This window comes from Nuphar pumila, chromosome 5 (genome assembly GCF_984573655.1).
Source record: "Nuphar pumila chromosome 5, dmNupPumi1.hap1.1, whole genome shotgun sequence".
NCBI classification, from domain to species: Eukaryota; Viridiplantae; Streptophyta; class Magnoliopsida; order Nymphaeales; family Nymphaeaceae; genus Nuphar; species Nuphar pumila.
In genome coordinates this window covers 109,239,983-109,261,276 of record NC_143253.1, presented here as the reverse complement: position 1 = coordinate 109,261,276, position 21,294 = coordinate 109,239,983, and the positions used below count along the sequence as shown (strand labels likewise).

Here is a 21,294-nt window from a genome sequence, read left to right as displayed (position 1 = left end):
AATTGGAATTAATATTTTTCAAGGAAGAAGATGGCATTTGATTAATAAGATAGGTAGCAGTTAGGACCGTTTCTGCCCAAAACTCTTTTGGGACATGATTAGCTATTAATAAAGTCCTAGTTGTTTCCATGACATGACGATGTTTTCGTTCAGCCAATCCATTTTGCTGTGGAGTGTATGGACAAGACCTTTGATGCGTAATGTCATGTAAACTTAGATAGTTTTTGAATTCTTGGGACATAAATTCTCCCCCTGAATCTGTGTGAAAAATAGATATATCATTTTGAAATTTGTTTTTAACAATTTTATGAAATGTTTGAAAGTATGAAAAGACTTCAGATTTATGTTTTAGGAAGTAAGTCCAAGTATGTCTAGAAAAATCATCAACGAAAATGACATAATATAAAAATCCACCTTTCGAAAAAAATGATGCAGGACCCTAAACATCTGAATCTACTAATTCAAGTGGTCTGGAAGAAACAAAGGTTCTGTCACAAAATGGTAATCTTTTCATTTTGCCAAGAATACAATCTTTACAAATAAAGTTTTCAGAATTACAAATTTTTTCAAGATCAGGAAAATGTTGGATTTTGGCCATATGAGGAAGACCAAGTCTTTTATGCCACAAATCCAACTCTATTTTCTAAATGTTATAACAGAAAGCATTCTTAGGCAATTCCAAAAAATTCATGTAATAGAGTCATCCTTCTCTATGACCTTCTCCAATCAGCTTTCCTGACTGACAATCCTATACCCAATAACCATGAGAAGAAAAAGAGATATTACATCCATAATCAGATATTTGAGAAACAAATAAAATGTTTAAATTTAGTTTAGGAATATATCTTACTTCTGGAATAAAAATTTTCTTAGTTTTATGAACTTTTTCAAAATTTCATATTCCTTCTATTTCAAGAGAGGTTCCATCAACTATAAAAACTTTTGACACACTTAACTTGTTTTTGAAACATTCGGATAGACTATTGTCATTTGAGGTCATATGAAAAAAAACACCAGAGTCAAGAAGCCAAGGAAAGTTACTTGGATCAGAAAAGGATGAAACAACTACTCTAGTTGAGACTTCAGATGAGGAGAAAGCCCCTTTGATAAGAGGTTGAAGAATCTCCATTAATTGAGCCATAGAAACCGACGCATCTTGATCTTTGGGTTTCGAGCCAACAGTCAAAACTCTTTTTTTCCTTAGCTCTCTAAGTTTAGGACACTAAAGCCTATAATGCCTTGGTTCATGACAATGGTGGCAAATGACTTTTCTCTTGTCAAAGTCACTATTTTGTCTATTGAAATGAGGTGGCCTGTAAAAACGTACATGGTTACCCGGTCTAGACACAACTAGAACAAAATCATCCTTTGGTTTTGGAGTATTCTTTTTTATTCTATTTTCCTCCATAGTTAGTTCCTCTATAGTATCAACGATAGAGAAAACTTTTCCTCGATGAAGAAGAACCGATTTAATTGACTCAAATTCCGATCTTAAACCATTTATAAATTGATAAAAATGCTCCATGTCAAGTTGTTTTTTACGGAGCTCAATGTCTTCAGAACAATGTCATTTTGGCTCTAAAAGAGTCAATTCTTCCCAAAATTCGGATAACTCATTATAATATTCTCAAATGGTTTTAGCATTTTGAGTCATAGTCTGAACTTTGTTTTGTAAATTGCACACATGTGCAATATCTTTAAGAGAATACATATTTTTAAGATATTCCCAAGCCTTAGCGACATGTTCGAACTTAGCAAGACTAGAGCATTTTTTAATGTCTACGCTATTAATTAACCATGACATAATTTTTGCATGCCCTATCCTCCACTCTTTTCATTTCTTTTCATAAGTGGCTAATGCCTTGCTCTTATCCTCTTCCATTAGAGAAACTTTTTTATCACCCTCTACTTTGGTAAGAGATAGTTTAGGTTCTGAATCAGAACCATCTACTATACCCCATAGCCCTTTTCCCCAAATGTGATGCTTCATAATCGAAGCCCACATTACATAATTAGTATCGTTTAGCTTCATGAGTATGATGGTGATCTTATCATTGTCATCCATCTTTTACAAAGGTGAGAAGGAATTAGATAAGAGAAGAAAAAGAGAAAAGAGAATAAAAGAAAGGAAGCAATACAACTTTTTATAGTAAGAAAGGTTCTTTAATAGCCTCCTTTCTTCAACGAATCTTCTTGAGCCAAGAACAAGGTGATGAAACACATTTGCAAGGGAGACACGGAAAACAAGGCAGAAGCTCTTTAAGATCTATGATCTCCACGGCTCTGATACCATGTAAGGAAATGGTGGTCTTCCGTAAATGCACATGAATCCACCAAAAGAATGTCTAAAAAGACACTTCAAGTAAACCCATAAAAGGGTATAAAAGGAAGAACACTACAATAAATAAATAAATCTTTATTGATAATAAAAATGTTTAAGAAGCATTTCAAGTGCTTTACAATGGATGGGTTCACCCCTATTTATACAAAGAGAATGGGGCTCGGAGAGCTCACAAAAATCTCCCAAAAGAGTCGTTGAACTCTAGTCCAACCACTCTTAATGTAGTCGTTGGACTAGAGTCCAACGGCTAAACCCTTAGTCAAGTTCTAACTAGAACTTGACTAAGTTCCATAGCTATATCAATGTGAACTAGATATGAAAATAAAGAGAAAAATAAATTAAAGAAAATAAAAAACATAATAAAAATATATATAATAATAATATAATATTATATTATTATATATATATATATATTACATTATACCTTGCATTTTAACAATCTCAAGTCCTTATAACTAGTCACTTAAAACCAAGGCAGAATTAAAAGAGAAAAATACCAGTTAAATCAAGTGTCATTATCTTAGACCAACCTGAGAAGAGGAAAATCTAAAGTGTAGGAATCTCAAGTGCAAGAATCAACTTGTTAGAAAGGTTCTAATTTTTTGAAGAAAGAGTAAAAATTTGTGACCTTATACGATCACTAATTCATAGTTGTCATAGGCTACCCACTCTATTACAAATGCATGAGTCTCACTGCATATCATAAAATATCATTGCATGTATCAAAGAGTCTAGTCATATGGATCCTGAATTTAAGAAGTACACAAAAAGATCTGCTTTCTATTCGGTGTTACCTGACCAGAGTATGCTTAACTCCCCTCATTGGGGCAAGAGTCTTACGTCTAAATTGATCATCTTAGGAAAGGTATCTCTACCCTAAGACCTTATTGGGGCAACTCTCCTTGGACAGATCCAACCTCGCTCGGTGAGACCCATAATGGTCTCAATAGTCCAACCCCTCCTTTCGGATGCTGGCACCGACCTCATTCGGTGAGACCAATCACGGTCTTAGCAATCTAGGTCTCCTTCGGACACTAGCCCGACCTCGTTCGGCAGGATTGAATTTAGTCCCGACAACTTAGTGTTTCAAGCCTTGAGTGACTACTTCTTTGTCATAAACCAAATCATATTGATTAATGACAAAGAGAGGCATCTGCATCTGTAGACACCAAAAATTTTAGGATGCTCAAAGGCTAATGTTTTTCAAGATAAGTGTGCAGATACAAGAATCGAGTTCTCTCTCACTGGACGGTAGAACAGGCATTGCCGTCTATTATTGGACAACAAAACCAGGAATGCCATCCGCTGCTGGACGGCAGAACAAGGAGTGTCGTCCGCTAGGGGACGACACAATTAATCTATTGTCCATTGTACCGAACATGCATGGATAAACCCGAGCTTATCCCTATCCGATTCCAACTGCCTAGTACGTCAATCAGGGCGGAAGGACTCTTCTTTAAACGAGTTTTCATATGAGAAAAACTCTTCCAAATGAGTGTGTTGAACTCTATAAATAGGGGCTTACCCCTATATCTAAAAATTATTTAGAAATTATCTGAAAATCTCGTACATACATGATGACCCTGCAAGAACACCCCTACTTCAATCTTGTTGGTATGTTGTCTAGAAGTCACTGAAGAACACACATACCTACTCGAAGGTGCTAACAGACAGAAGAACAAGCGTGAACCATAAAACAGATCCTCAAGTCTAAAAATGTCACGAAGATTGAGAAAACTTGCCCCGTCTTTACCTTCTCGTGTGGCGAAGGATGGTTGAAATTTGTAACGACATCCCCTACGATTTCAACAAATCCAAGTAAGTCTCATCTTCCCAATGTTCAAATTCATATCCACAAATATTGCATAATATGCATATCCACTTTTAGATAATACGGGTGCTGGACCCCAAACATCTGAATAAACTAACTCAAGTAGTCTAAAAGAAACAAAAGTTCTATCATTGAACGGTAATCTCTTCATTTTTCCAAGAAGGCAGTCTTCACAAGAGAAATCATTAAGATTACAAAATTTTTCCAAATTTGAAAAATATTGGATTTTTGATACATTTGGATGTCCTAATCTTTTATGCCATATATTCAAATCTAATTTTTGGATATTACAACAAAAAACATCTTTGGGTATCTCCAAAAAATCCATGTAGTAGAATCCTCCTTCTCTATGGCCTTGCCCAATCAGCTACCCTGACTAGTGATTCTGCACAAAACATTCATTTAAAGAGAAGGAAATATTATACCCATAATTGGATATTAGAGAGGCGGATAAAAGATTTAGGTTTAATTTAAGAATGTGTTAGATCTTTGGAATAAAAAAAAAATTTATTTTGAAAAATATCTTTCAAAATTCCCTATTCCTTCAATTTGAAGAGATGTACTATCAGCCATAAAAACATTTGACACACTTGAGTTGTTATGATATTCAGATAAGATATCGTGGTTTCTCGTAAAACGATGCATCGGAATCAAAAAGCCAAGGGAATTTAACAGGGTTGAAAAAAGATGAAACAACGACTCCAATTGAAGAAGACACTCCCTTAAAAAGAGGTTGAAAAACTTCCACTAATTGAGCTAGAGACATGCTTCGAATAAATGATTCTTGAAATGTGAGAATGTCACTTGACTCTTATGGAGAGCCAACTAAAGCAACATTCTTCTTATATGTCCCTTTTAGCTTAGGACATTGGGGCTTGATATGTCCCAGCTCATGGCAATAATGACAAATAACTTTTCTTCTATCATAGTCATTTCTTTGTCTTCTATAATGAGGTGGTTTATATGCATAAACATAATTTCCCGGTCTAGAGACGGTCAAGACCGAGTCTTCACTTTTTGTCACATGCTTTCTCAACCTATTTTTTTCCACACTCGACTCTTCTATAGTGTCTTCAATAGAGGGAACTTTTCCTCTATGAATAAGAATTGATTTAATTGCTTCAAATTACAATCTCAAACCGTTGACAAATTGATAAAAATGTAGCGCATCCATTTGTTTTTGGCGGAGTTCAATATCTTTGGGGCAATGTCATTTTAGCTCTAAAAGAGTCAATTCTTCCTAAAGTTCGAAGAAGTCATTATAGTATTCTCAAATACTTTTGGTCCGAACTCTATCTTGCACATTACACACGTGCAATATTCTTAAGAGAATGCATTCTGTTGAGATACTCCCAAGCCTTATTTGCATGTTCAAATTTGGCAAGGCTAGAGAATTTTTTAACATTCACTCTACTAATAAGCCAAGACATGATCTTGGTATGTCCCATCCAACATTCTTTTCACTTCTTCTCATAGTTGGTAATGACTTTGGTCTTTTCATTTTTTGCTACTGGTACATTTTTCTCACCCTCTACGTTGGTAAAAACTAGCTTGGGTTCCGGGTTGGATCCATCTAGTAGTCCCTGTAAGAAAGTGAAAAATACGCTACAACAAATGTCTCTCAACAAGTTCTCACAAATACATCATAAGAACCACAAAGGTTCATAAAGAGAACTTAAGAATACACACAACCCGAAACGGGTATAAAAATGAAAAATAAACAATTTTATTGATTTGAGATAAAAACCCAAAACAAGAGTAAGTATACAAGGGGAATAGCCCCATATTTATAGAGAGGTAGAGAGAAGCCTTAAGAGAGCTGTTGGACTCTCCAACGGCTCTAATAGAGCTGTTGGGGAGTCCAACAACTCTTTTTGGATTTACCTTTTTGACTTGGTCAAAAAGGTACCTTTTTGACTAGTCAAAAAGGTAAAGGCCAAATCAGTCCAATGATGGACTGGTTTGGCTAATTCTAGTTGTATTTTAACTAGAATTAATTAAACGAAAAATCTTAACTAGAAAGGAGATAAAACATTACATGTCTATGAGATTACATATGAGATATTATATGAGATTACATATTTTAACACTCCCCCTCAAACTTACGGTTGGATAACCGAAAGTTTGCCTAAGAGAAAGTGAAACCTAGGAGCAGCGAGAGGCTTGGTGAAGAAATCGGCCAGCTGATATTCTGAAGCAACATAGGGAAGATTGATGGTGCCACGCAAAAATTCCTCTCGAGCATAATGACAATCCATTTCTATATGCTTGGTGCGTTCATGAAATGTCTGATTGCTTGCAATATAGATAGAGCTCTTGTTGTCACAACACAGATTTGATGCTTTTGGACTTTCAACTCCCATATCGAAAAGTAGACGTCGAAGCCAGACTAATTCCATAGTAGTTGTAGCCATTGCCCTATATTCAGCTTCAATTGATGAGAGAGAGACCTTTTGTTGCTTCTTACATCGCCAAGACACCAAGGATTCTCCTAAAAAGACACAAAAACCTGCAGTTGAGTGGCGGTCATTTGGATCACCACCCCAATCTGCATCAGTATAAGCAAACAATTCTAAGTTAGAGGAAGCGGATAAAAATAATCCTCGAGAAATAGAATTTTTGATATATCTAATAATACGCAAAACTGCTCCCATATGAACAGAAGTTGGAGCATGTTGAAATTGAGTGGCTGTATGGACCGCATGTGTAATGTCAGGTCTTGTGATAGATAGATACGATAGAGCCCCAACAAGTTGCCTATATGGAGTCGGATTCTCGAGTGACTCTCCATCATCAATCTTCATTTTGACATTCACAATCTCAGGAGTATCAACATATCTTTCATCTGAAATACCTGACCTGGCAACAATATCTAATGCAAACTTAGATTGAGTTAGCAAGTAACCTCTAGGTGAGTAGGCAACTTCTATACCAAGAAAATATTTCAAAAAACCCAAATCACTCATTTCAAAATGTATTTTGAGAAATTTTTTAATATCATAAACTCCCTGTTTATCACTTCCAGTGATAATCATGTCGTCAACATAGAGTAGAAGGATGATAATACCTGCATCAGAATTCTTAACAAACAAAGTTGTGTCAGTAAGACAAAATCGAAAACCAAAATCAAGCATAACCTTACTAAACTTATCATACCAAGCTTTTGGAGCTTGCTTGAGACCATATAAAGCCTTGTTTAAGCGAAGTGTTTTCCCTTTAGGTATATTCATTCCTGGTAGTGGGTCCATGTATACTTCTTCAGCTAAAGTTCCATTTAGAAAAGCATTTTTAACATCCATTTAAAAGATATGCCATCCCTTTATTGATGCAAGAGCTATTAGGATTCTAACAGTGGTCATTCTAGCTACTGGGGCAAAGGTCTCTTCATAGTCTATTCCATATTCTTGAGAATAGCCTTTTGCCACCAACCGGACCTTGAATCTTTCAAGAGTGCCATCACTCTTGGTTTTCACCTTGTACACCCAGTGACAACCAATAGGTTTCTTGTTGTTTGGAGGATGGTCTTGAATGGTCCAAGTATTTGCTTTTTCTAAGGCTTCTAATTCGACTTTCATACCCTTGACCCATTCTGGTTGATCCTTGGCTATATCATAACTGGGAGGTTCTTCATAGGAATGAATTAGAGCAATAAAGGCTTGATGTTTTGGTGAAAAAGACTGATATGACACAAACTTTGCAGGAACCCTCGAGATCCTAGTGGATTTTCTAGATGAAGAGGCAGATTCATGTTCCCTTGTGTATTTATCCAGGGCACATTGTCTTTCTAAATTTCCTCGTCTAGAGTATTGAATACAATCTTGACTATTTCTATGAGGATCAGAATCAATCACATCCATCTGAGCATCTAGATCAATTTCTCTTTCACTATCCTTTGGAACTAGATCCAGCAAGAAGGAATACTCATCTATTTCAGTAGAATTTTTGTTTTCAAAAAAACTTTCATTTTCTAGAAAGGATACATTCCTTGAAACGTATAACTTGTTGTTTTTAGGGTCAAAACATCTGTATCCTTTTTTATTATTTGCATATCCTAAAAAAGTACAGGGTATAGCACGGGGAGAGAATTTATCATTCTTATCTGTAAAAACAAAGCACTTGCACCCAAACACCCTCAGTCTAGAATAATCAGGTTTTTGTTTATAAAGTTTTTCAGTAGGAGAAATATTCTTTATTGAGGATGAGGGCATCCTATTAATAAGATACACAGCAGTTAAAATAGCTTCGGCCCAAAAAACTTTAGGAACTTGATGTGTGATAAGTAGTGTTCTAGTTGTTTCTATAATGTGTCTGTGTTTTCTCTCAGCTAACCCATTTTGTTGAGGGGTATAGGGACAAGATTTTTGGTGTGAAATTCCATGTGAGTTCAAATATTCTTTAAATTCAGTTGATAAAAATTCTCCCCCTGAATCAGTGCGAAATATTGAAATATCATTCTTAAATTGATTTTTGACCATATTATGAAATATTTGAAAAAAATAGAACACTTCAAATTTGTGTTTGAGAAAGTAAATCCAGGTATATCGTGTAAAGTCATCCACGAAAATTACATAGTATAAAAACCCACCTTTTGACGTAACTGGTGCAGGACCCCAAACATCAGAGTGAATTAATTCAAGTGGTCGAGTGGAGACAAAAGTTCTTTCTTGAAATGCTAGTCGTTTCATTTTTCCAAGAATACATTTTTCACAAGTGAAAGTTTCAAAATTACAAATTTTTTCCATGTTTGGAAAGTACTGAAGCTTGGATATACAAGGGTGACCAAATCTTTGGTGTAAAAGATCCAAGCCTACTTTTTGAACATTGCAGCATAATGTTTTCTTGGGTAATTCCAAAAAATCCATGTAATATAAGCCTCCTTCTCTATGGCCTTCCCCAATCAGCTTCCCTGACTGGTGATCCTGTACTTGACAATCATGAGAAGAGAAGGAAACATTACACCCATGATTAGTTAATTGAGAAACAGATAAGAGATTTAGATTAAGTTTGGGGATATATCTAATCTTTGGAACACAAAATCCTTTTGAGTTTTGAGAGTTATTTTCGAAATTTCCTATTCCTTTTATCTCAAGGGATGTTCCATCCGCAGTAAAAACACTCGATCCACTTGAGTCATAACAATGCGACAGTAATTTTAAATTTGGTGTCATGTGAAAAGAAGCATCAGAGTCAAGAAGCCATAGGGGTTTACCTGGATCAGAGGTGCCAACATAAGAGATCGCAGCTCCAGCTGAGGGAGAAGTTCCTTTAAGAAGAGGTTGTAGAGCCTCCACCAGCTGAGACAGGGACATGTTTCCAATGGATGTCTCATTTGATTCTTTTGATTCAACAACAGCTACCTTCTTCTCATAAGATTTTTTCAACTTTGGACAGTAAGTTTTAACATGTCCGGGTTCATGACAGTAATAACAAATAACTTTTCTCCTTTCAAAATCGCCTCCTTGCCTTTCATTGTTTATTCTCCCAATATGTGGAGGTTTGTATGTGCGAATGTGATTACCTGGTCTAGATACAGCTAAAATTGTATCATCATTCATCGCTTTTGTCGACTCGTTTCTTGAGTCTATTTTCTTCCATACTTAGCTCTTCAATGGTATCTTCAATAGAGGGAACATTTCCCCGATGTAGAAGAGCGGACTTGGTTGATTCAAATTCGGGTCTCAACCCATTTATAAATTGAAAAAAATGCTCCGCATTTACTTGATTTTGGCGAAGCTCAATGTCTTGTGGACAATGCCACTTTGGTTCAAGAAGAGCCAACTCTTCCCATAGTTCGGATAAGCTATTGTAGTATTCTCTAATACTTCTCTCTCCTTGAACCATATTCCGAACCTTTTCATGTAAGTTACATATATGAGCAATATCTTTAAGAGAATACATTCTCTTAAGATATTCCCACGCATCATTAGCATGTTCAAATTTTGCGAGACTTGAACACTTCTTTATGTCTACACTAGAAATTATCCAAGACATGATCTTGGCGTGACCCATTCTCCATTCTTTCCATTCCTTTTCATATGTGGAGATGGCCTTAGTTTTTTCCACCTCCGAAAGAGGTACTTCTCTTCCACCTTCTTCTTTAGTGAGCGTTAGTTTAGGTTCCTTATCGGTTCCATCAACTAAGCCCCATAGACCCTTTCCCCAAATAAGATGCTTCATGATTGAAGCCCATGTTACATAGTTTGAATCGTTGAGTTTTATGGACTTAATGGTGACATTATCATTGTCATCCATTTTACAAGCTTGGGAATGAGAGGGGAAGAAGAAAAGAAAGTGGGAAGAGGAATATTTTAACCACAAAGATCGAAAATAAGTAGCCTTCCACGCCCTTCAAGGCTACACACGAGCACTCCTTCAAAGAGACTTCACTTTCTTGAAGAGTAGTTGCATGGCACGCTTCCCAATACACGCCCACCGACCTTGCTCTGATACCATGTAAGAAAGTGAAAAATACGCTACAACAAATGTCTCTCAACAAGTTCTCACAAATACATCATAAGAACCACAAAGGTTCATAAGAGAACTTAAGAATACACACAACCCGAAACGGGTATAAAAATGAAAAATAAACAATTTTATTGATTTGAGATAAAAACCCAAAACAAAAGTATTTACAAGGGGAATAGCCCCATATTTATAGAGAGGTAGAGAGAAGCCTTAAGAGAGCTGTTGGACTCTCCAACGGCTCTAATAGAGCTGTTGGGGAGTCCAACAACTCTTTTTGGATTTACCTTTTTGACTTGGTCAAAAAGGTAAAGGCCAAATCAGTCCAATGATGGACTGGTTTGGCTAATTCTAGTTGTATTTTAACTAGAATTAATTAAACGAAAAATCCTAACTAGAAAGGAGATAAAACATTACATGTCTATGAGATTATATATGAGATATTATATGAGATTACATATTTTAACAGTCCCCACAACCCTTTTCCCCAAATAAGGTACTTCATAATAGAAGCCTATGTTACATAGTTAAAATCATTGAGTTTCACGGGTTTAATGATGACATTTTCATTGTCATCCATTTTACAAGAAATGGGCAGAGGGAGGAATAAAGAGGAGAGGAGAGAAAAAACAAAATGGAGAACACGAGCACTCCATCGATACCACGTAAGCACTTGAATTATCTAATGATGCACGATCACAATCCACAAGCATTTGCACAATCACGATCTCACAAACACACCATCAATCAATAACACTTGAATGAGAATAAAAAAGAGCCAAGCTTTGAAACCATGTAAAGATACAAAGAGTCTTCAATCATGAACCAAAAGTCCAACTTGAGTGGATAATCACAAAAGTGTTCTCTAAGGAAAACTCACAAATCTCACAAAGAGGACACACATAAGAAAGCACACAATATAAAAAACATATTTTATTGTGCAAAAAGCATATTTTATTTTGCAAAAAAAATACATAACAAGGGGGCGACACCCCTATTTATACACAATAGGGGGAGAGAGAGAGCACAAGAAATGGGAGAGAGAGACCTCCCAACGGCTAGAATTCTAGCCATTGGGAGCAAGTCAAACCAGTTTGACTTGTCCCCAAATATTATATATATATATATATATATTTTTTATGTACAAGAAATAAATAAATATATGTAATATATATTACAATATAAATATATACATATATATACGTATATATGTACATATACATATATACTATACTATATACACAAATATACATATGTACAATTTGATGCCATCCTCCGAAAGGGCAACTCTCCCTCCATTGCTAAGAATATACATCAAACAAGGGAAGATCAGTTTCAGGTCAAGATTTGACAGGGTCAACATAACACGCAGCTAGCACCATAAGGGATCACCTTTAGGGATGTAAAGTGGTTTATTCAATTCAGATGTAGGCATTATTGAATCCTACATAACTGGACATAGCCAGACTGGATTCAAAGCCACATTTGATATTCATATGAAAAAACTAGTATCAGGTCCAGATCTGATTAGCATATGTATTTTACTTGTAAACTAATTCAGATACCAAATTCCAATCAAAATCTGAATCCAATTACCATCTGGATGTTGTTTTCTTTACTGAAATGAACTAAATGGATTCATATTCAATCAGACATCCTACCCAAATCAAAACTGTTGACATTCCTAGACACTGTATAGCCCCCACAGTTTTTGACCCAGTTGGCATCAATGGCACTGGAAGCACTAGAACAACATGATACACCCAATAGCGTTGTGTATATGTTATATCCATAGTCTATGAGGTCTTCAGGCTAGGAGATGGTAAAGCGATGATAAATCATCAAAATGCTAACAAGCTAACATTAGACAGTTCGGTTCCCAATACAATCATGGAGTAACAGAGACATTAATCACCAAATCATCCGCTATACAAACTTGAATGGCAATAGGTATAAATACTCAGCTAAGATGAGAGAAGAGACACAAAATATATTGAATGTGTCCACAATTGGCTGTCTTGACTGATCATGATTCACATTCAGGAAATCATTTGTGAAGTCATCAAGTTACACATCGAAGTGAGGTTAAGAGATCAAATATGGTTGTCTAATCTCTCAGAGGAACCAAAGGAAGTAACTGTACTTAATAGAGTATCAAGAATATGTATATAATAGTCTACCATTCATTCATTCAGTTGAAAAATTGTCAAAAAAAAAGTTTCTGCTAGAACACAGGCTTAAGTTTAACAGCTCCGCAGCTAGAAACCATTTCATAACAGGAAAATATATAAGGGAATAGTTTAGCTTTTAGAAGATGAGCTAATCTTAGATACAGTATATATCTATACGTCTGTTTTTAATAGTGAAAAAAAAGTTTAAAAAAAGAATACCTCACTCAAAAACTCCTTGAAACGCTCTTCATGAAAGTCTTGCTCCATCAGAATTTTAACAGCAACATCCTGTCAATAAGATACTGTATAAGCCTGAATTTTTGGCACACAGTAAAGAAAAGAAGCATAATAGCTAAGTTTGTGAAGTTCAGAAAAAATGAAGGTGAATGTGAACGTCTACAAGATGAACATGGTTAAGGAAAGGTTACCGAATTCAGAAAGTAAACAACAGTAAACAGACATGATGGAGGTCAAAAATATATTAAATTAGTGAAAATCAACAGATCACGAGCAACGTTTCCACATGAACAAAGATTCTAGACAAGGTAGAGCCATCAGGCTTCAACTTGGAAAATTGGAAGAAATAACAACAATACAAAAGCCATCCAAACAATGACATGTCAAATTTTGGCTCAAGAAGAAAAGCTAAAATTTCATATACTTGAGGAAAATGGTTCACTTTTTAATAATTGTCATAATAAAATATAACATCAATAGGAAAACACTGTGACAGCTAGATACTAACTACTGATTGGAAGAAAGAATTATATCTTCAGGTGTCCATCTATGAGCTAAAAGATCAACAAAAGATGGCATAAACTTACCGATCCATGCCAATCAGCACGATGGACAATGCCAAAAGAACCTGAAATAACCCAAGATAAACATGCTCAGACACTAGATCACAATCTAGTATTCAATGACAAACTTTGAAACCCATTAACTCACACCATCCACAGAACTACCATTAGGGCATATTTTTGGTGAGCAAAAGATAATCCTGTTAAGGAGAAAGTACCTCCACCGATTTTCTCCTTTAAAACAAGATCAGTCCATGGGATCTTTAGGTCCTCCATATCAAGAGGTAACTCACTATTTGGTTTATTTGGGAGCATTCGATGAACCAAAAAATTTGAATCTTTGCTCATATCAGGTTTCTGATTGCTCAAAGCCAATAATGCCTGATCACGAGTGGCATGGTGTTGAATGTGTATCAGTGGTTTGGAATTTTGAAAGGTTTCCTTCAGGCCTCTATCGCTTTCTTTATGCATATCGTGCATTTTTTGCAGCTGAGATTCTCCATTGCAGCTGTTCATCCAGTCAGATACTCTATTATTAATCTGAAGGTGAGGGCTGAATATTTTCACTTCTTTCACAAATAGATGAAGATACATAAATAATATCTGGAAATAGATGAAGATACATAAATAATATCTGGATACCTTCTGACAGGAAGTTTAGAACAGGATGGTTCTGTAGCATCTTCTTGACTACCTCCTGTTCAAAAATCCACATCAAATATCAAGAACCTTCATGCGGAGCTGAATGGGAGAACAAGAGGCAGCAGAGGTAACTATACAGATGCACAAATAAGGAAGAAAACCAAGACAGAAACAAGTTATAGTTTCAACCTAAGCTATCTGATATTTCTAGATTGGAATATCTAAATTCAGGAAAAATTGGCACAAGCAGCTGTAGATACACTTCTTGGTAAGGAAATCAGATATATATAGTCACAACTCACAAATTAGGCAATATTTTGAAAATATCACAAAAGTATAGCTGTAAATTCATAAAACCATTTTAAAGGCAAAATATCATGAGATTTTGAAAATATCAGAAATTTTATATGTATCACGATGTTATCATGATAATATCACGATATTAATGTGACAAATTCATGAAATTATCAGTTTTACTTTTGTACTTCTTTTCTATATCTTCAATATGTTTTGCCTCTTTATTTTATATTTTTTTACTTATTTCTTTTATTATATGTGTATTTTTATTATCTAAACATGTTACTTGCTTACTTATTTCTACTAGTTTATGTTCTTTAAAAATTTTTAAGCACCGAATTTTTTCCGAGATCTTAAGATTTATTAACCAAACCTATATTATCAATTTCCTTGCTGAGATATAGCAGAGACCGATATTTGTGACTATGATATATATCGGGAAACTCAACCATGTGAACCAGAAATATGTGGAGAATTATATGACTTTCATGTGAACGGAGCATTTCCAACTTTTTTTTTGGCAAATCTGACCCTGCAGATGTGTTCAGCAAGGTCTATTTGCAAGGAATCGAAACTTGAATAATGTTTTTTCCAAGAAAAAATGATTTTTTGAGGCTTGAATATTTATGAAAATTATGCACAGTTGATTTTCAAGCCTTAAAAGTACCTTGTATAAATACTGAAATCAGATGATCCATGAACCGGTTCGCATAAAAACAAGCATGTAGATAACATGCATAATGTCAGATTTTACAAAAATAAAAACCCCGAAATCTTGATGCACATGAAATTTCACATATTTGTGGTTCAAATTATTGAGTGTATATATATATATATATATATATATATATATAAACCCAACCAATGCCAATTCCAAGAGGGTGGAGTTAGATAGCTGGTCAATTGCAAGATAAGGAGCCACTTTTAATGCAAATAGTGCTTGTGCACATCAAACATAAATATGTAAGAGCAAAGAAGGAATTTTGACAACTAATACACGAAGTTCTAAATAGCCACATAAAGAAACAAGACATGAATATAGGAGGATATGTAGAGTATGCTATGCTATTGCAATCGGAAACAAGAAATAAGAAAAAAGTTTTCTTATGGTTGGACCCTCCAAGCACTTCCATTATCAATATGATTCACTATTTGTATCCAATTTTCAATAAATATACTGACTAGTTTTGATCGAAATTTTCATTTGAGTTTTACAACACTATCACTCTTCAAATTCTATCACCTAAATCTCTATTTTCTTTTGTTATTTCGTCCTCACATTTAAAGCCAATAACCACTATCATGATGTAAGGCCATATATCTCAGCTTGTCCCAAAGAAAGAATATTCAAGGAATGAAAAAAAGTAGAGAAAAAGAAAAGAAGTATGACAAATCGATCTTAGCTATGAAAGATGCAGTACTAATGGGACCAAATGTGTTAGCTGGATTAGTAGACTTGTGGGCTCTTAGCCAAGGGGCAGGAGTCATATTCAAATCTCATCCCTTGGCCTTGCTTAGTGCATGCTTGAGGACACAGAGACACAGACACGCATAAAGATAAAAGGAAAAGCAAATGGTCTAGTCGAAACATGACCGAACCAAACAGAAAGATAGAAGCTCGAGTATCAATAACAAGGAACAGTTATCTTCATAAGGAGTAATCATGTAACATGGGTACTTCTGCCAGCTTCCCGGTACCCGTGTCGTGCATGTGCTGGTACTTGGGTAGTTCAGGTTTGAGTCAACTGGCTCTTCCACATGGTTACATTTTAGCATGATGCTTAGCTGTAACGTCTTAAGTGCCCAGGCATCTTGATTATACATTGTTTCTAGACATTACAACACACAAGTTCCATTCTAGCATGGTCTAATATGAAAATTTTCATAACATCCCTGCTATGGGTGCTGCAATTATGAGCTATCCAATTTTCATAGCAAGTAAATATTCACACGATCATGGCATGAAAAGTTTCTTCTTAGTGATTTGGTCAAAACAAATTTGTTCAACAGCATTCATCAAAGATAATGATCAACAGGCAACCATAGGACTAGTCTGTTACAAGTACAAAGACTATAGAACATTTGTATCAGAAAAAACATTTATCATTGTTTAAAGGTAAGCATTCACCCAAAAGTTCTAAATGTTAACTCATAAAAACATCACTATGGTGATGAACATAATAAGATGACCAAAATGGTAATAAATGATAATACTTACAAACAAATGGATGCTGATTTATAACCTTCAGAAAACAAGATCCTAGAGCATATTTAACAATATTACACAAGAAAAATTATACAGGGAAAAAGATTTCAAGATGACCTACAAAAATACCTTCGAACAGAGAATTCAATGATCTACATTCATCGAAATACTGCTTTGCCAAAGCCCCAAAATCCTCAGTGAAACAAATGGACTTGGTTTTGGGAAGACGCAAGGGTGAAGAAATAGATATGGAAGATGAACCATTAAGAAAGGAACCAGGCTCACATAAGGAACCTGGTTCTCCTATTAAATCAACCAAATATTCCCTGGAGAAAAGATGAATTAATTAGTTTGAAAGAGACGCATCTAAATACTCTATGCAGAAATGAAAAGTTGAATCATAGAGTAAAATTGATAACTAGAAATTGCTATATGATGAAAGAACACACACGTGTGCATGCATCCAAACATGCCTCACACCTTGTCAATTTTATTTTCAATCTATCAAGTTAATCTTCCTACATGCTTACCAACAAAATTATGCCCAGGCTAGCACTATTTCTAGGAAAAAATGATAAAGATATTAATAATTAATTATTGTACACTCCAACTGTTTGCAAAAACATACTCGTTGATTAACTAGCAAACCTTTCAATGCCAAACCGTACAAGGCAGGAGGAAGCATCGGCTCGTCTACAATATTTGCAACCTCTAGCAACCCGGCATGGCAAATGAATAGCATCTGCCAACACCTACAAGCAAATAAAAGATTATGTAAGACAACTGGAAGAACATATTTATTACCAGGAGAACAGAAGAAAACAGGGAAAGCTAAGGTATTATTGGCACAAGCATTTCCCAGTGGCACATATATCTATATATCAAGAATATATGTAAGATAGACATACTACTAGAATGTGGACAAGCCGATAAGGACAAAGTGAAACAATTTCAATGTTTTCTTAGGTAAATAAGAACATAAATCTTTCATAGTATACTTTGAATAACAGAGAGCGATGTCTGCAGAGCCCGGCAGATAAGCGTCCAATGGGTAGAACGATGGAGCCTAAACTGCTTCTCAGAATCTTGCAGCAGTCCCTCCAGCAAAGCAATAAATCATCTTCAGAGGAAGCTGTACCCCTTTTGATACCAATTAAATCTCATTATTAGAAGCACACAGTATGTTATCCTACTCCTTGGGAAGTAAATGTTTAGGGAACTCACCCCATCCACTTGCTTACAAGCTCAGAAAGTCGTTTAACCACCTCTTTTGTGGTACTGCAACTCTGTGTAAGATCTATCACCTTACTACGAAGATCCACCAAATTAAAATCAGCCTGTTTATCGATTAAAACTACCTCAACAGGCAAGTCGACAGAGTCAACAGCCTTCAGTGATTCCATAGATGGAATTCGGCCATTTTCTTGTAAATCTGTACATATTGTCCATATTTGTGGATCTATTCCCTGAATCAGGTAAAATCCATCTGGAACTTTGTCATAATAAGAAAGGGATCCATTTACCTGCCCCACAAGACAAAAAAGTAACAATCAGAACAGAATAACAAATTTTGCTTACAATTCAAAAGTGACAACCACATAAAGCAAATACCAACTTAAAATCAAGGGAACATCAACAAAAACGTACAAAAAGGAAAACTCTATATTGAATGTTTCTTACGGCATGCATATGAAATAAGAAATGTTAGGTGATGCACTAACTAGTTGATAAATTTGTTCAGTTAAAACATAAAACATTTATTAGTCCATGTTATTACAAAATAAGTGCTAGATAATAAAATCTAGGATAACTAGATTGCCAAGACCAATGGCCCCAACCATGGTATCCTATAATATATGCAGACAAAATGTTTTTCCACCCTTGAAAGAATCAACAATAAAGTACAGCACCATTGACCCCAAATATTTTTGTAAGTCACACACACACACAGACATAATATTTGCTAAGTTAAAAGTACAGTACTACTGAGCTGGAAATCAAAGGAAAGCTGTATCGACCCAATTTGACCACATAGATGTGTTCACCAAGGTTTGCTTGCCAGGATTGCATCTTTGATAATGTTTTCCTGACATAAAAGCATGATTTTTTGAGTCGTAAAATTTTTGTATATTTGGGCCATTGTTTTTCGGACCCCCTGAAAAACCTTTTTACATGTTGTAAACACATAATCCAAAAAATATTTCCATTTTCATCTTTAGATCTGATCTGAAAAATGATCAAAAGGACATGAAAAGATGGTGATTTCTACTCAATAGTACAGTACCTTCATTAGTAACCTACACACACGTGTGTGTGTGTGTGTGTGTATTATTATTCTCATTGCTCCTAAAATTCTAAAAAAGTTTGCAAAAAGCACACTTTACAGTGTACACACATGGAAAACATATCATATTTAGCATAATGGAAGTTCAACTCCAAATAATTTATTTCTAGCAGAAAAAGAATACCAAGACTATTTCCACATTTCAAAAGAAAATGTGACTGACCATGATGCATAATATGATGTCACAGGTCTCCCACAATAGAAAACACTAAATTCCTAAGCCGTAGTGAATGTCATGCCAAAAGTGATGCATTGCAGACTGAATCACGGGAGTTTGATGGTCGAGATTGCCTGTGTATATTAGTTTTTGTTTCTTCTTATTGCTCTAAGGACATTAACATCGCTTACTCATTCTAGGATATGGGAATGGGATTTTAGCAGCTTCCTTTAGGTTCTTGGTCTTTGAATTTGAAGCGAGAACCTTTTGTCAGAAAGCTTGTATGGAGACCTTATATTTTATTTTATTTTATTAAAATCGAGAGGGATCGCCAGTTTGTACATACTACATGACACAAGACTTTCTTGCTTGTTCGTACAAAGGCAGTTCCCCTTAAGTTCCTACCCTACTCCAGAGTCCAGAGAGACCCATCTTGGATCTCTCTCCTTCTCCTTGTCTTCCTCTTCTTAAAATCCCAGTCACAATTCGCATGAAATTGATCTATTTCTTCCTCAGGTGGCATTCATAACCCAAATGTAAATGCCTTATAACGAGAAACAATATGAGACCAACTCCATCGAGTAAAAAACTTGCCCTGCTCGCAACCGAATTAGAAAACACCGCTGGTAAATTGAATTCTATCTGATACCTAAGAATGCCCTCTTCTCATCTGTGTTTGGAATACAAATTTTGTATTTTCTCTAATACACAATCAACGTCCTTGATTCCAAGGGCTTCCAATTATGGGGATCAAACATGCTATACCACAGCCCGGTCTGTGTTCTCAATTTTAAGTTCATATGCTTGACATGGATGCAAAGATTGATTTTTCATAGCCGTAATAATGAATATCACCCAGTTTCCGATAACCAGAAAAAGAGAAAAGACTGACCCAGAATCTGAGCGACATGGACTCTGCAGAATTGTGCGTTGAGCCAGGAGTAGAATCCCCTGGCAGAGGGTCCAGCAAGTTTGGATCCTCGGTGCACGCTGCCTCCGACGACAGCCGGAGCGCGAGCGCGAGCTGCAGCTGGTAACTCTCCTCGGTCTGCTGCGCCCAGCTCTTCGACGAAGACGACCTGGCAGCCGCCTGCTCGACCGGCCTGAGCAACCGGTCGATGGATTTCCACGCCTCCTCCGGGAGGACGCTTATCAGATCCGGGTCGTTCGCGCCCAAGGAGACGGTCGGAGAGAGGGTCGGCATGTGGTAGTCGCCAGCAGAGATCGAGCTCCCCGTGAAGCTGCTCCCGCTCGACTGCCGCTGCAGCCCTCCGGCAGGCAGCGGCGATGCGATCATAGTCGGCCCGCCCCTCCCAACCGGGCCCAACCCGGCCTGCCGGAGATCACCATCCGCACCTATGGCCCAATCGAAAGCCCTATCCTTGCCCTTCTCCGCCTCGTAGGTGCCGAAGCCGGAGAACTGATGCGCGTTGCGTTGATCATTCACCGGATTCTGACTCAGGAGCATGTAATTCGATCGCCTCCAGGGCATTCCCATAGGAAGGGAAGAAGCAAAAGGACGGGGAAAAGGTCGCGAAACCCTAACCACGGTCGTTTCCCGCCGGATTAGGAGCTTTGGACCGAAGGCGCTGCCGGAATTTCGCCGAAAAGCTCGCTTTTCGCCCTCTGATCACCGCCCTTGCTTTGATCACCCCTCTTCCCTAACCTTAACAACAGTCATCTTCGAAAGCCAATTTCCGGCCGGACTAGGATCTTGACCGAGAGGATACACCAAGAAACCGCCGGGAAACGCCTGACACCCGCCGTCCGATCGCCATCTTTTCCTTTCGCTCCGCGTTTTCAGCCGCCGCGCTAAAATAGGAGCGAAGTCCCCCGCTGCCTATATCTCCACCCACAGGTAGTGACGTAAAACTATCCTCACGTGCGAGGCCCAAGTCTGCCGGTGTGTACGGAACCTCTTGCCCTCATTGATTTTACTGAAATACCCTTCATTTGTATATAGTATGATCGTGAACGCTCTTTCCCTTACTCATTTTCGCGTACCGGTGCAATGGATCGGGTTTGATCGGACCTTTCATCCGA

General features: G+C 36.6%; 1 protein-coding gene across 2 annotated transcripts in view; it reads right to left on the bottom strand.

The window, feature by feature from the left end:
* The window catches only part of LOC149838074 (serine/threonine-protein kinase CTR1-like), a 75,225-nt gene extending 54,155 nt beyond the window's left edge, over window positions 1-21,070 (bottom strand). For both annotated transcript variants that reach the window (XM_090006353.1, XM_090006354.1), the window contains exons 1-9: window positions 20,144-21,070; window positions 17,975-18,273; window positions 17,749-17,890; window positions 17,399-17,502; window positions 16,880-17,076; window positions 14,248-14,302; window positions 13,824-14,113; window positions 13,630-13,670; window positions 13,025-13,093 (exon numbers count right to left, since the gene is read on the bottom strand). In XM_090006353.1, coding sequence (XP_089862479.1) covers window positions 13,025-13,093; window positions 13,630-13,670; window positions 13,824-14,113; window positions 14,248-14,302; window positions 16,880-17,076; window positions 17,399-17,502; window positions 17,749-17,890; window positions 17,975-18,273; window positions 20,144-20,749 — 1,803 coding nt within the window. In that variant the 5' untranslated portion in view covers window positions 20,750-21,070. The remainder of the gene's footprint in view (window positions 1-13,024; window positions 13,094-13,629; window positions 13,671-13,823; window positions 14,114-14,247; window positions 14,303-16,879; window positions 17,077-17,398; window positions 17,503-17,748; window positions 17,891-17,974; window positions 18,274-20,143) is intronic.
* Between the last annotated feature and the right edge of the window lie 224 nt (window positions 21,071-21,294).